This window comes from Staurois parvus, unplaced genomic scaffold (genome assembly GCF_062004578.1).
Source record: "Staurois parvus isolate SC_StPar_1 unplaced genomic scaffold, SC_StPar_1.0 ptg000230l, whole genome shotgun sequence".
Lineage (NCBI taxonomy): Eukaryota > Metazoa > Chordata > Amphibia > Anura > Ranidae > Staurois > Staurois parvus.
In genome coordinates this window covers 3,102,520-3,116,159 of record NW_028318026.1, presented here as the reverse complement: position 1 = coordinate 3,116,159, position 13,640 = coordinate 3,102,520, and the positions used below count along the sequence as shown (strand labels likewise).

At 41.9% G+C, this 13,640-nt stretch overlaps 1 protein-coding gene across 1 annotated transcript in view; it reads right to left on the bottom strand.

The window, feature by feature from the left end:
* Positions 1 to 487: 487 nt before the first annotated feature.
* TMEM64 (transmembrane protein 64) overlaps positions 488 to 13,640 on the bottom strand; it is a 49,108-nt gene continuing 35,955 nt past the window's right edge. Inside the window, exons 2-3 of the mRNA XM_089679688.1 lie at positions 9,707 to 9,862; positions 488 to 3,514 (exon numbers count right to left, since the gene is read on the bottom strand). Coding sequence (XP_089535814.1) covers positions 3,329 to 3,514; positions 9,707 to 9,862 — 342 coding nt within the window. The 3' untranslated portion in view covers positions 488 to 3,328. The remainder of the gene's footprint in view (positions 3,515 to 9,706; positions 9,863 to 13,640) is intronic.

Genomic DNA, 13,640 nt, shown 5'->3' with positions numbered 1-13,640 from the left:
TGCTATGCTATATGGGGGGGGCAACACCAGTAGGTTTGGCAGGTAATTTTGCATAAAATTTAGTGTTATCGCCAAAAAACTATAAACTTTATAGTGTGCAAAAAACACAATCAAACCCCATTAGAAAATCAGACCAACGTAAAATTAGATTTCAGATTAGTCCAAAAATGGTTTTCAGATTTTTGAAAGATATTAAAAACTTTAAACATCTATCACCTCCCTATTGTGGGAATGAGATGCGAGATCGCTGAACTTTAGTAAACAGGTGTACACAGCCATGCAAGCATTTTGATCTGCAGGTTGCAACAGACATGTATATTATACAGCAAAGAATGTGACAAAAAGACATTTAGACTGACCATTTATATAAAATGCCCATGTGCCTCAAAGAGGTCACTGGATCCTAAAGCATTCTCATGCACACTGCTCCAGCCTTCATTAAGTTTCAGCAACAAATACACTTTAAAAACACAAAAGCCAAGCCATGGCAGTTTTATAGTTTCTTTAAAGCTTGTATTACAAGAGAACATAAAATAAATAAAGCATAAAAAGTTGAAGGCCACTCAATAGAACTTGCTGCAAACAGTCCAGCATTTGGAATCTGGAGATCTGAATCTCCGTGAATTTATATACACATATTTTGTAAATGTAACTTGCGAACATGTAAGCCATACATTTATACCTACAAAGTAAAAAAAAAAAAAAAAAAGAAATCAAATATTGTTGTGTACCGTATGTATAAAATGTAGTGGTTCTAAATGTCATGGAACACCAAGACACTATGTCAATCTAAAATGTCATCAGGCCAGAATTACAGGATTGAGGGCAGTATTGTATATAGTATTTGCAAGCAATGCTGACCCAGTGGATGTCATTAAACCAGGCTTCTATTTCACAAAAACACAAAACACTCCCAGCACAGAGTTCTGCGTCTTCATGTGCAGTGGATCATCAAAAGAAATAAAAAATATTCAGGTATGCTTCATCAACGCAGCCCTCCTCAGATCAGGAATCTATAAAAGAGGACATAGGAGAGGGCACATGCCTAGTGCATTACCAAAGGTTTATTGTATAAACAAAACAAATCAAAATGCATACTTCTAAAAAATATATACAGGCATTGTATGACACCACAGCTCTGAAGAAGGGGGTGTATACCCCGAAACATGGCAGCTGGCCAGTGCAGCTGCAACAGCTCTCCATTGCTGGCTGCGCTATGGGGGCAAAGTGGTGTGCGATTCAGTGCAAAGCACTGCTCGCTTTTTTTGTACCAGCTTTGAAGTGTACAAAATGTACACTTCATTCAAGCTCGATGCACTGCCTGACATTGCAGTGTGATTCGGGCTGGTGCACTGCGATTAAATGCAGCATACGCTCGTTTTATCACAGTCACTGTTAATTTTGATTTCATTTTAGTCATTCTTGACTAAAATGCCATTTTCGTTTTAGTCGTACTTTAGTCATCTGAATTGTTTCTATTTTAGTCATCTTAATTATTTCAGTTTTGACTAAAATTTCCAGTAATCTCCAGGTAGCAGCAGGCAGGAAGTTTGCATCTCTCAGCCAATACAGCTTGCCGACAGAGTCAAGGGATTGGGACTTTGACAAGCAGAGCTTCGAGGAAAGCGGAAGTTCAAGTGGATAACCGTCCCTCCCATTTTCGTTTTTGTTAGTTGGTGAAAATTGGAATGGAGTTTCGTCGATTAACTCCAATTTTATTTTCATTTAGTTTTCATTCACTGAAAACATGCAGCTGATAAATCCATGAAAAAAATATTTCTGTCTACGAAATGAACACTGATGCGGCACACTGCAGCAGTAGGCTGTGTTGCAGTGTGAATGGGACACATAGGAGACAATTGTTTCCTGTGTGTTCCTGTGGTGACAGATTTTTTTTTCCCCCACATGATAAAACATCTGCTGCCACAACAATGTGTGAATTGGCCCTAAATATCAATCCAGTCTGGGAACAGCGTGGCCAAAACACACCATAACGCTGCGCTGGCAAGCTGACGCTTTTCGGGGGATGCACTTCCTTCTTCAGAGCTGTAGTGTCATACAACGCCTGTATAGATTTATTTACGTGAGTATCCATTTATACATTAAACCTATAGTAATGCACTAGGCACGCGCGCCCTTCTATTCCACGTTTGTCCAGACTTCTCAAACTAAAGCCACAACAAAAGTCTCAAAACGGCAAGCATCTCTACATTAGCCTAGCCTGTTATGCATACAAGCCTATCATAATGTAATTCTGGCCCTTGAGATAAACATGGCTTTAACCCACATCAAACCAAAAAGACCAGCTGCTTATAATCAGCTGGATTAAGAGCACTTTGTAAGTGTATGCTTGAATTGTTTTCATTTGACAAGAAAAATGGCCCTACTGCTATCAAACAATTGCTAGGCAACTTGAAGCTCAAGATAAAAGTTGGTGCACATAAACAACTAATGGGAGCAATTTTTAAACATAAAACAAAACAAAAAAAACAGGTTGTCCACATTTTATTAAAAGTGAACCATAAACTCTGACCTCACTGCAAAGCAAAAAAAAATGGGAAAAAGATTCTATGTAACTTCCAACCCCTGCCATGTAGAGGGGCAAAGAGCAATGCTGCATAGTGATCCAGAGAAACCACTTCTGAGATTTAGAAAATACAGAACCACCATTTCTGTAGTGGGTTACAACACTTTGCAATTCCCAACAGGAAAAAAAAAAGTCTCTACACACAACATATGTAGTATAGAACAAAAAGGAGGTCAAGTCTGTGACATCAACTTTTTGCACACTGAAGCCAAAACCCATGTTCATCTTTAGTAAACCGTGGACAGCCACTCAATTTATATTCTTTTCATATTAAGGAAATGTAGTGGATGTTTTGACATTTAAGCAACAAAAAAGGTGCAATGCTTACAAAGTGAATGCAATTCTATTTCTTTTGAATGGACCAACTTGTATTTTAGCTAGAATGGCCTTTGAACAATACTTCAAAAGCAAAATGCTAAAAAGGGTAAAATTACAAATATAAATTATTTTATACAAGTTCCTTTTTCACCATTTCATAAAACAGTTTATGTCCAGTAATAAATAAAATTAGCCATGACATGTTTGTAAGCGCTGTGCAGAAAAGTGCATTGTATATGCCATGGCATACACAGAATGTGATGACTGCTGAATGCTTCCAATTTGGAGATCCTGGACGATATCCTCATAAAAAAGGAAAACCATTGAAGGTTCATTTGAAAGTTGTGCAGGATTTTCTTCCTTCAATGAAGGTATAGAGAAATGATCTTGGCAATGAAAAAAAAGGCTGCATGGCTTGAGCGATCATACAATATTAATTCCACCCATGGACAATAAGGTTCTTTTGCTGCAAAAAACAGAGCTGCCACCATTTAGTTGGCTGCCCTTCAAAGAAGTCTTCAGCTCCATTTCACAAGCCATGATAGCTGCGTTCAACTCCACTTGTGCCCGATGAACCACATAGAACATAAGGGCTATGCTGATCACGATCTGCATATTAGAAAATACACAATTAAAATGAGGCATGGAAGCACAATATACTTTAAAGCTAAACTGAATGAATGTTAAATTTAAATCAAATCATTCACCTTCAAGCAGCATAAAACAAAAAAGGAGATCTTTAAATACTTACAGCTCATATTCCTTGAAGAAAAAGCCACAGCCTGAGTAGAAAAGCCTGTCCCTAACCACCATACCATGCTGAAGCTGTGGTCTCCCTCCACAGATCTGTTACTTTCTATGGAACCAGATCTAAAGCGCTACAATCTGGACAGCTTGTGCTCCCTCCTGATTCAGCTCTAGCTCAGATTCAGCAGGGGGCATATCAGACCTCTAGAAAGACCACTGCTTCCACAAAGAAAACAAGGATCCCTCTCTACAGCGTGCTGGCAGGGGACAGGCCTTTCTACTCATGAAGTGGCTAATTTGTTCAGGAAATTACAATTGCAAGACCGAGCAAATTGTTTAAATGCATCTGGAAGGCAGTCAACTAATTTAAACTGATCGTGCAATTTGGCTTTAACATAGCAAATAGACAAAAAAAAGAGTCAATGTCATTCAACCAGGACATTGCTTGAATCTGAAGTCACAAAATTCTACTAAGCAACAACACCATGCTGACAACAAAGAAAGGGAATAAACATTCATTCAGGTGAGCCACCAAAAAATAGTATGCCCCAAAAATGGCTGTACTTTTATCTTGTATGGCTGTTTTATGTACAAAATTAAGGCCTCATGCACACATACAATATATTGCCAAAAGTATTGGTACGTCTGCCTTTACACACACATGAACTTTAATGGCATCCCAGTCTTAGTCCGTAGGGTTCAATATTGAGTTGTCCCACCCTTTGCAGCTATAACACCTTCGACTCTTCTGGGAAGGCTGTCCAAAAGGTTTAGGAGTGTGTCTATGGGAATGTTTGACCATTCTTCCAGAAGCGCATTTGTGAAGTCAAGACGAGAAGGCCTGGCTCGCAGTCTCCACTCAAATTCATCCCAAAAGTGTTCTATCGGGTTGAGGTCAGGTCTCTATGCAGGCCAGTCAAGTTCCTCCACCCCAAACTGGCTCATCCATGTCGTCATGGACCTTGCTTTGTGCACTGGTGTGCAGTCATGTTGGAACAGGAAGGGGCCATCTCCAAACGGTTCCCACAAAGTTGGGAGCATTAAAATGTCCAAAATGTCTTGGTATGCTGATGCCTTAAAAGTTCCCTTCACTGGAACTAAGGGGCCAAGCCCAACCCCTGAAAAACCACCCCACACCATAATCCCCCCTCCACCAAATACATCGGGTTGCCAGACAGAGAAGCGTGAGTCGTCACTCCAGAGAACACGTCTCCACTGCTGTAGAGTCCAGTGGCTGTGTGCTTTATACCACTGCATCCGTCGCTTTACATTGCACTTGGTGATATAAGGCTTGGATGCAGCTGCTCAGCCATGGAAACCCATTCCATGAAGCCCTCTACTCACTGTTGTGCTAATCTGAAGGCCACACGAAGTTTAGAGGACTTTAGCCATTGACTCTGCAGACAGTTGGCAACTTCGGCACACGCTGACCCCGCTCTGTGATTTTACGTGGCCTACCACTTCGTGGCTTCGAGTTGCTGTTCCCAGTTGCTTCCATTTTGTTATACCACTAACAGCTGACCGTGTAATATTTAGTAGCAAGAAATTTAATGGATGACTTATTGCACACGTGGAAACCTATCACGGTACCACGCTTGAATTCACTAAGCTTCTGAGAGCAACCCATTCTTTCACAAAATGTTTGCAGAAACCATCTGCATGCCTAGGTGCTTGATTATATATACCTGTGGCCATGGAGGTGATTGAAACACCTGAATCCAATGATTTGCAGGGGTGTCCCAGTACTTTTGGCAATATAGTGTATGTTTACGCACTCCTGCACCTGGCAGTTCCACGCAACGCAATGGCTGCCTGGATGCAGAAAAGGGTCACACATTTTATATTGCAAGGAGCATTTAAATGTACTTGTGCATGAGGCCCAAGTTCTTGACAGCATCAGTTCTGAATATAAAACACAGACCCATTCCCGAAAAACGCAATGAATTACTTACCTTCCAAGCTTTATGGCATTTAGATCATGCTATTGTGTACACATTATTATTGATCAAGTGGTCTGCTTGATATTCCATTGTTCTACTTATTCAGTACAAGTGCCTAAATACCTGTGGATCATGTCAAATTCAGTCAGCCTGTGCCTATGTCATCTTAAAATTGCCTCCCAGTACTCATCTTGGGCTACAGAACAATACCTCTCTATGTTGCGTAGCTAAAAGCGGGTAAGATTTTATAGTTTAATAGACAATAGCTCAGTGCTTGTCAACTTATGAACTAAAGGGGGTCTCAAATTCGGCCCCCGACATCACCGAAGGGCCACCCACACTGTTTAATGTATGCAATGTCTGAGAGAACTGTCAAACTGCAGACCTAATAGAGGAAATGAGGGTCAGAGTTGGACATGCTATATTTCTGGCTGGAGATTTGGTGCAGAAAAGAATATGAAACTGGGAACATGTTACATGAGGCTATAAAAGATCAATGTTAGAAACCTAATCAATATTCCTACTACAAAATTTGGCTACGTTCACACTAGCCTTGTGTGCAGGCGGCAGAGAGGCGTTTGGGAAGCGTTTTTACCGCTTCCCAAACGCCTCTGCCAATTCTGCACATTACAGCACATGGTGCTGTTCTAACGGGAGCGTTTGCATCGCGTCGCGGCAAAACGGACGCCTCTGGTCGAGTCAGGAGGCTTTGAAGCCTCCTATTCTCGTCTATGGTGCCGCTCCGCAAACGCCCGGCCGGCGTTTGCGGTGCGGTTGCGGAGCGGTAACACCACTCAAACTGTATTATAGGCGTTTGTGGGGCGTTATTAACGCTCGGCAAACGCCTAGCAACCGCCACTAAACCGCGCATGCGGCGTTTGCCGAGCGTTAAAAAACGCTCCACAAACACCGGACCAACGCTTGCCAAACGCTATAGGGGCGTTTGGCAAGCGTTGGTAAAACAGCCAAGTGTGAACGAGCCCTTACTGAGGTGCGGGGCCACATATTGTATACCAAAGGGCCGCATGTGCCCTCAGGCCACAAGCTGGGCACCAGAGTAATAGCTTAATGGCTGCCAAAACAACTGGGCAGGGCTGACTCCAGTATTTAGAAATGTCAGTCCAAAAAAATCACAAGTGTTCATCCACAATAGAAAATTAGAAGCCCTGTGCAGTTTTGGCACATCAAAAGAGGTCTCTCTCTCTCTATTGGAGCATCCAAGCAGGCTCACTCCCAAGCCGCTACTGTATGTCGATTCAAACATGGAGGGCGGCTTGGTCCCAAAGTCATATGGGAGTTATATTTTTGTTTTTTTACTGCTCAGCCATCCAAAAGGTCTGCTCAAATTATTGAGCTCTCAACTGCCATTTCAGCGAATGGTTGCTGGTTAAGGAATCTTAGGCACACTTAAAAAAAAAAAAATAAACTATGGAGGCCTTGGCCAGACCCACCTACTTGCGGCCATAATTTAGGCATTTTAGAATCTGAATTGTTTAAGGACTTAAAAAAAAAAAAAATCATCATCATTCATAGGTGTCTGTGAAAGAGGCCAAAATGTTTTTTGGAGATACTGCATGAGAGCTGGAGAGGTTTACATCAGACATGTAAACCTCTGTTTACTGTAAGCTCTGTCAGTACTCTAAACTATAATTAAACCCAAAAACAAGCATTTATTACATTTCAGTTTACCAGTCCTTGGATATGGTGGCTGCAACAAATTTCTTTTATCAGGTTTAGAACATTTTTAACAAGCACAGAAAATATCTATTGACCCTGCTAAAAATGAAGCGTCTAAGCCACTTAAAGTAGAAACAACCTTATCTTTCTTTTGTAAACTAATAATCCATTCAATATAATGGAGTTTGAACAAAAGATAGACATGTTTGAAGCACAGGATGGGTGGCAACCATGGCTCCCTCCATAGATATAGGGAAGAAGTAAATGTAGCCAATGTGGGCCAGGAAGGGCTTGATTTACTAAAACTGGAGAATGCAGAGTCAGGTGCAGCTGTGCACGGTAGCCAACCGACTTCTAACTATAGCTTGTTCAATTAAGCTTTGACAAAAAACCCAAAATATGATTGGTTTCTATGCTGAGCTGGACAAAATTTTTCACTCTCCAGTTTTAGTAACTCAACCACGAAGTGTGATATTTGCAGGATCACCAAGTGACAATGACAGAGGAAAAGAAGCCAGAGAAAAAGAAAACCAATGTAGACACCCTATATCTAAGGGCTGGTATGCTGCAATGTACAGTGAAGGAAATAAGTATTTGATCCCCTGCTGATTTTGAAGGTTTGCCCACTCACAAAAATGATCAGTCTAAAAATCAAATGGTAGGTGTATTGTAACACTGAGACAGAATAGCAACAAAAATTTCAAAAGAAATGCATGTCTAACAAATTATGCACTGATTTGCATGTTAATGAGGATCAATTATTTGATCCCCTATCATTCAGCAGGATTTCTGGCTACCAGGTGTCTTTCATACAGGTAACAAACTGAGATTAGAAGCAGTCTCTTAAAGGGAGTGATGCTAATCTCATTTTGTTACCTGTATAAAAAGACACCTGTCCACAGGAGCAATCAAACAATCAGATTCAAAACTCTCCACCATGGCAAAGACCAAAGAGTTGTCCAAGGACGTTAGGGAGAAGATTGTAGGCCTACACAAAGCTGGACTGGGCTACCAAACTATCGCCAAGCAGCTTGGTGAGACGGTGACAACAGTTGGTGCAATCATTCGCAAATGGAAGAAACACAAAAACTGTCAGTCTCCCTAGGTCTGGTGCACCATGCAAGATCTCACCTCGTGGAGTGACAATGATCATGAGAAAGTGAGGAATCATCCAAGAACTACACGCGAGGATCTTGTCAATGATCTCCAGGCAGCTGGGACCACAGTCACCAAGAAAACAATTGGCAACACACTACGCTGACAAGGATTGAAATCCTGCAGTGCCTGCAATGTCCCTCTGCTCCAGAAAGCACATGTCCAGGCCCGTCTGAAGTTTGCCACTAAACATATGAATGATGCAGAGGACTGGTTGAAAGTGCTGTGGTCAGATTAGACCAAAATCAAGCTCTTTAGCATCAACTCAACTTGCCGTGTTTGAAGGAGGAGGAATGCTGCCTATGACCCCAAGAACACCATCCCAACTGTTAAACATGGTGGTGGAAGCATTCTGCCTTGGGAGTGTTTTTCTGCTTAGGGGACAGGACAACTGCACCGCATCAAAAGGAACGATGGACAGGGCAATGTACCGTTAAATCTTGGGAGAGAACCTTCTTCCCTCAGCTAGGGCATTGAAAATGGGTCGTGGATGGGTGTTCCAGCATGACAATGACCCAAAACACATGGCCAAGGCAACAAAGGAGTGGCTCAAGAAGAAGCACATTAAGGTCCTGGAGTGGCCTAGCCAGTCTCCAGACCTTAATCCGATTGAAAATCTGTAGAGGGAGCTGAACGTTCGAGTTGCCAAACGTCAGCCATCAAACCTCAATGACTTGGAGAGGATCTGCCAAGAGGAATGGGCCAAAATCCCTCCTGAGATGTGTGCAAACCTGAAGGCCAACTACAGGAAACGTCTGATCTCTGTGATTGCCAACAAGGGATTTGCCACCAAGTACCAAGTCATGTTTTGTGAAGGGGATCAAATACTTACTTCCCCCATGAACATGCAAATCAGTGCATAATTTGTTAGACATGCATTTCTTTTGAATTTTTTTTTGCTATTTTGTCTGTTACAATACACCAACCATTCAAGTTTTAGACTGATCATTTCTTTGTGAGTGGGCAAACATTAAAAATCAGCAGGGGATCAAATACTTATTTCCTTCACAGTCTCTCTCTATCCATTCAGTCGTGTCTGACTCTTGGCGATTGCATGGGCCGTCACTCTCCACTCTTTCCGGTCTTGCATCTTCACTGTATCAAATTATTATTGGGCTTAGATACAAGCAAGACAAACAGGAAACGCAAAAGGAGTTTCACAGAGAAGGAGAAGCGATTTGTTTTTGAAAGACCAAAAACCCCAATAGTTTAAAGTTAAAGTGTGCTACAAATGATCATATGACATGGTCTACTAGAAAGAGAAACTTGTGTTAACCATTACCTGCAAACTGAAAATAAAGTATCCACTAACACTTTGCTCAGCGATAACATCTTCCATCGTACGTAAAGTTGTTCCCAAATAGGAATTAAGAAGCTGGGTTGGAAATAGGCCAACTGAAGATGCTGCCAGGTAATTGGGTAATGACAAATCCGTAATCTGAAAAAGAAAAACATGAAAAGTTCAAAAAAAAAGGGTGGCAGAAGATAGATCAGATAAACACTATCAATTTCCAGCATTCCATGAGAAATTGCAGCCCAATGAGTGCTAAGTAAAGGGAAGCAAAAAGATAAAGTGGGTAATGGAACTGTGGAATGAAGGTTTATAAGAACAAACTACAAACAGATTCATGTTCTACCAAATGCCGTCACAGGCCTTACAAAAAGCAACAAGCCAGGAAAACCCAACTGAAAAGTATACCTAAAACCAGAAAAAAAAAAAATTTTCCCCCAAGTTAAAAACCCAGGTAATATGTTTGACTGTGTCCAATTCAAGAGATTTACCTTCATTCTACTCCACCATCAGAACAGCAACGGAGGGGAAATTTCTCTGAAGGGAGGTAAATCCCCTTGGTTGGCACTGGAACTAGTGTACAGTACCCATTCATAGAGTTCCCCTCAATTGCGGTTTGGGTGACAACTTGAAGTTTTATATTACTTTTAGTCCCAGTGGAAATTATTACCAGGACAAAGAGCACAAATATCCCAAGCAGACACACAGATTAAAAAAGTGGCAGGGGTTCTAACCCTTCAACACTATCAAAAACTCTTCTACACTCTTCCCTAATACCTCTCTCCCCAGGACAGCCAGCTCTCCTTTCCCCTGTCCACAAGCACTACTACACAAGCTTGTTCAATGCAAACATTTTAGAGTAAAGATTGGTACCATCCAGTAAGCAGCTAGATTATGCAAGCATGGCCAGCCACTAACCAGCTTTTAGACAACTTTAGAAACTTGATTCTCATAAAGAGGATTAGCAGGATAGGTGGTGTAGGCAAACATTGTACAAAAATGTCCACAAGCAGCCATCTTTCAAATTGAAATGTCTTTTACATACCTACCTGGGGAAAAAAAAAAAAAAATGGGCCTTGGGCAACGTTCTGGTGGGAAACAGTTGGTCCTGCCATTCATGTGAATGTTACTTTGACATGTACCACCTATCTAAACATTGCTGCTGACCAAGTACACCCCTTTATGGAAACAGTAGTCCCTGATGACAGTGGCCTCTTTCAGCAAGATAATCCATATTTGCAATGTGGTTGGATGCATTAAGAATGGTTTGATAACAAATGTTGATTTGGCCTCCAAATTCTTCAGCTTTCAATCCATTCTAGCACATGTAGGAAGTACTGGGGGGAAAAAAAAAAAAAAAAAAAAGAACGTCCAATCCATGGAGGTCCCACCTCTGCTATTGACAGCTTTGTGCCAGATACCACAGCATACCTCCAGAGGTCTAGTGGAGTCCATGTCTTGATGGGTCAGGGCTTTTTTTTTGGCAGCAAAAGAGAGACCTACTCAATATTAGAGGAGCAGTCATATTGTTGTGGCTGATTGGTTTATATAGTGATATAGTTATTCTACCAGCATGTCATTGTTCAATAATTTAACTCCTTGGCGCTAGCGGTACACAAATATGCAGCCTCTCGGCAGCTGGGCCTTGACACCAAAAGGACGCATATTTGTGTAACCAATGTAAACAAATGTGCTCCCAGCAGAGTTACTGGCGCCTCGCGGAAAGCTTCTGATCGTTGCTTCTGATCAGGTGCTTTCCAATCATATTACCGCTAATCACGGCGGTCACATGACTAACATCCCCCCCCCCCCTTCCGGCGCCAGCACCAAGGGGTTAAACAGTAAATGTTCTTTTATTTTGCATGTTTGTGTTTTATCACTAAAAATATAAAAACTTAATCATTAGCCCCCACAATCCAGTGATGCCCCACTAAATAGTATGGGAGACCTGAAAATTAGACTTAAAATGAACCAGCGCATATTTTGCTGTGCAACAGACCCTTTACAGAAATACACAAGCACCACGGTTCTGGCTTAGCTCTCCATTCTTTGCAACTCGTTTTAGGAGCATGCAGCACAAGCACTGTGAAATTTAATTAAAGAAAAAAGGCGCTGCCAGGAACCAACGTGGCACTGCTGCTAACACACAGTAATTGAGATCATTTGAAAAACACCACATACTTTATTACATTTCATATCATCTCCAGCATTCCCTTTGGAAGCAGAAAGAACACCCGACAGATAATGAAAACATAGAATGTGAATCCAAGGAGAGGGCTTCCAATCTGGGGCACTTATGGTGGTCACACGTAACCTTCATGTAAATGCATTTCTGGAACATGATATGTATTTTAATAGGTCCAGCAAAGTATTCCATCTTTTAAGCCTCATTCACATGGGGCATATCAATGCATACATCTGCGCAATTGCGGTCTTGATCGCATGGGATGCACAGGTGTCCGGTGCAGCCAAGTGCAAGCAGTCACATTCATGTCAATTGGGACAGAACTGCTGGTACCAATTTGACAGTTGTGCAGGTGCATGTCCCCTAACACAGAATGCACTGCTGCCTGCCCAGAGACAGGATTGACTTGCTCCTCGGTGGTGACAGAATATTGTAATGCAAAAGGGGTCTTGGGTGAAATTGAGCAAAGTGAATTGCCTCAAAGAAGGCAACCATCAGCTGCAAGACTCATGAAAAGCAGAGTCAGACGCTTCTGGACTGAAGAGGTCAAACCGGAAACATTCAAAAAACTGGTCACCGCCCCAGGTCTATAACTGGCTTTTTCAGCAGTGAACACGGACGGGCATCTGTAGATGAGAGAAGCGCCTCTAAGTGCAATAGGTTTCTTTATCAAAGTGTATACAGTTGCAAGAAAAAGTATGTGAACCCCTTGGGATTACGTGGAGTTTTGCATGAATTGGGCATAAAATGTGCTCTGAACGTCATCTAAGTCACAACAATAGAAGAACAGTCTGCTGAACATAATACTACACAAACATTAGATGTTGCCATGGTTTAATTGCACATAACATGTAGACATTCACAGTGCAGGGAGAAAAAAAAAAAGTATGTGAACCTTTGGACTTAAATAACTGGTTGACCCTCCTTTGGCAGCAATAACCTCAACTAAACTTTTCCTGTATTTGCAGATCAGACCTGCACAACGATCTGGAGTAATTTTGTACCACTCCTCTTCACAAAACGGTTTCAGTGTAGCAATATTCTTGGGATGTCTGGTGTGAATCGCTCTCTTAAGGTCATGCCACATCATTTCAATCAGGTTGAGGTCAGGACTCTGGCTGGGCCACTCCAGAAGGCGTATTCTGTGCTGTTGCAGCCATTGTTTTGTTGAATTACTTGTATGCTTTGGGTCATTGTCCTGTTGCATCACCCATCCTCTGCGGAGCTTCAGTTGGCGGACAGATGGTCGTACGTTTTCCTGCAAAATGTCTTGATAAACTCTGGAATTCATTTTCCCATCAATGACAACAATCCGTCCAGGTCCTGAGGCAGCAAAGCAGCCCCAAACCATGATGCTCCCTCCGCCATGTTTTACAGTGGGGATGAGGTTTTGATGTTGGTGTGCTGTGCCTTTTTTTCTCCACACATAGTGTTGTGTGTTCTTCCCAGACAACTCAATCTTGGTTTCATCTGTCCACAGTATATTTTGCCAGTAGTGCTGTGGAACATCCAGGTGCTCTTTTGCAAACTTCAAACATGCTGCAATATTCTTCTTGGACAGCAATGGCTTCCTCCGTGGTGTCCTCCCATGTACTCCATTCTTGTTTAATGTTTTCCTTATTGTATATGTGTCAACAAAAATGTTAGCATGTGCGAGAGATTTCTGTAGGTCTTTAGCTGACACTCTGGGATTCTTCTTTACCTCATGCAGCATTCTGCGCTGTGCTCTTGCAGTCATTT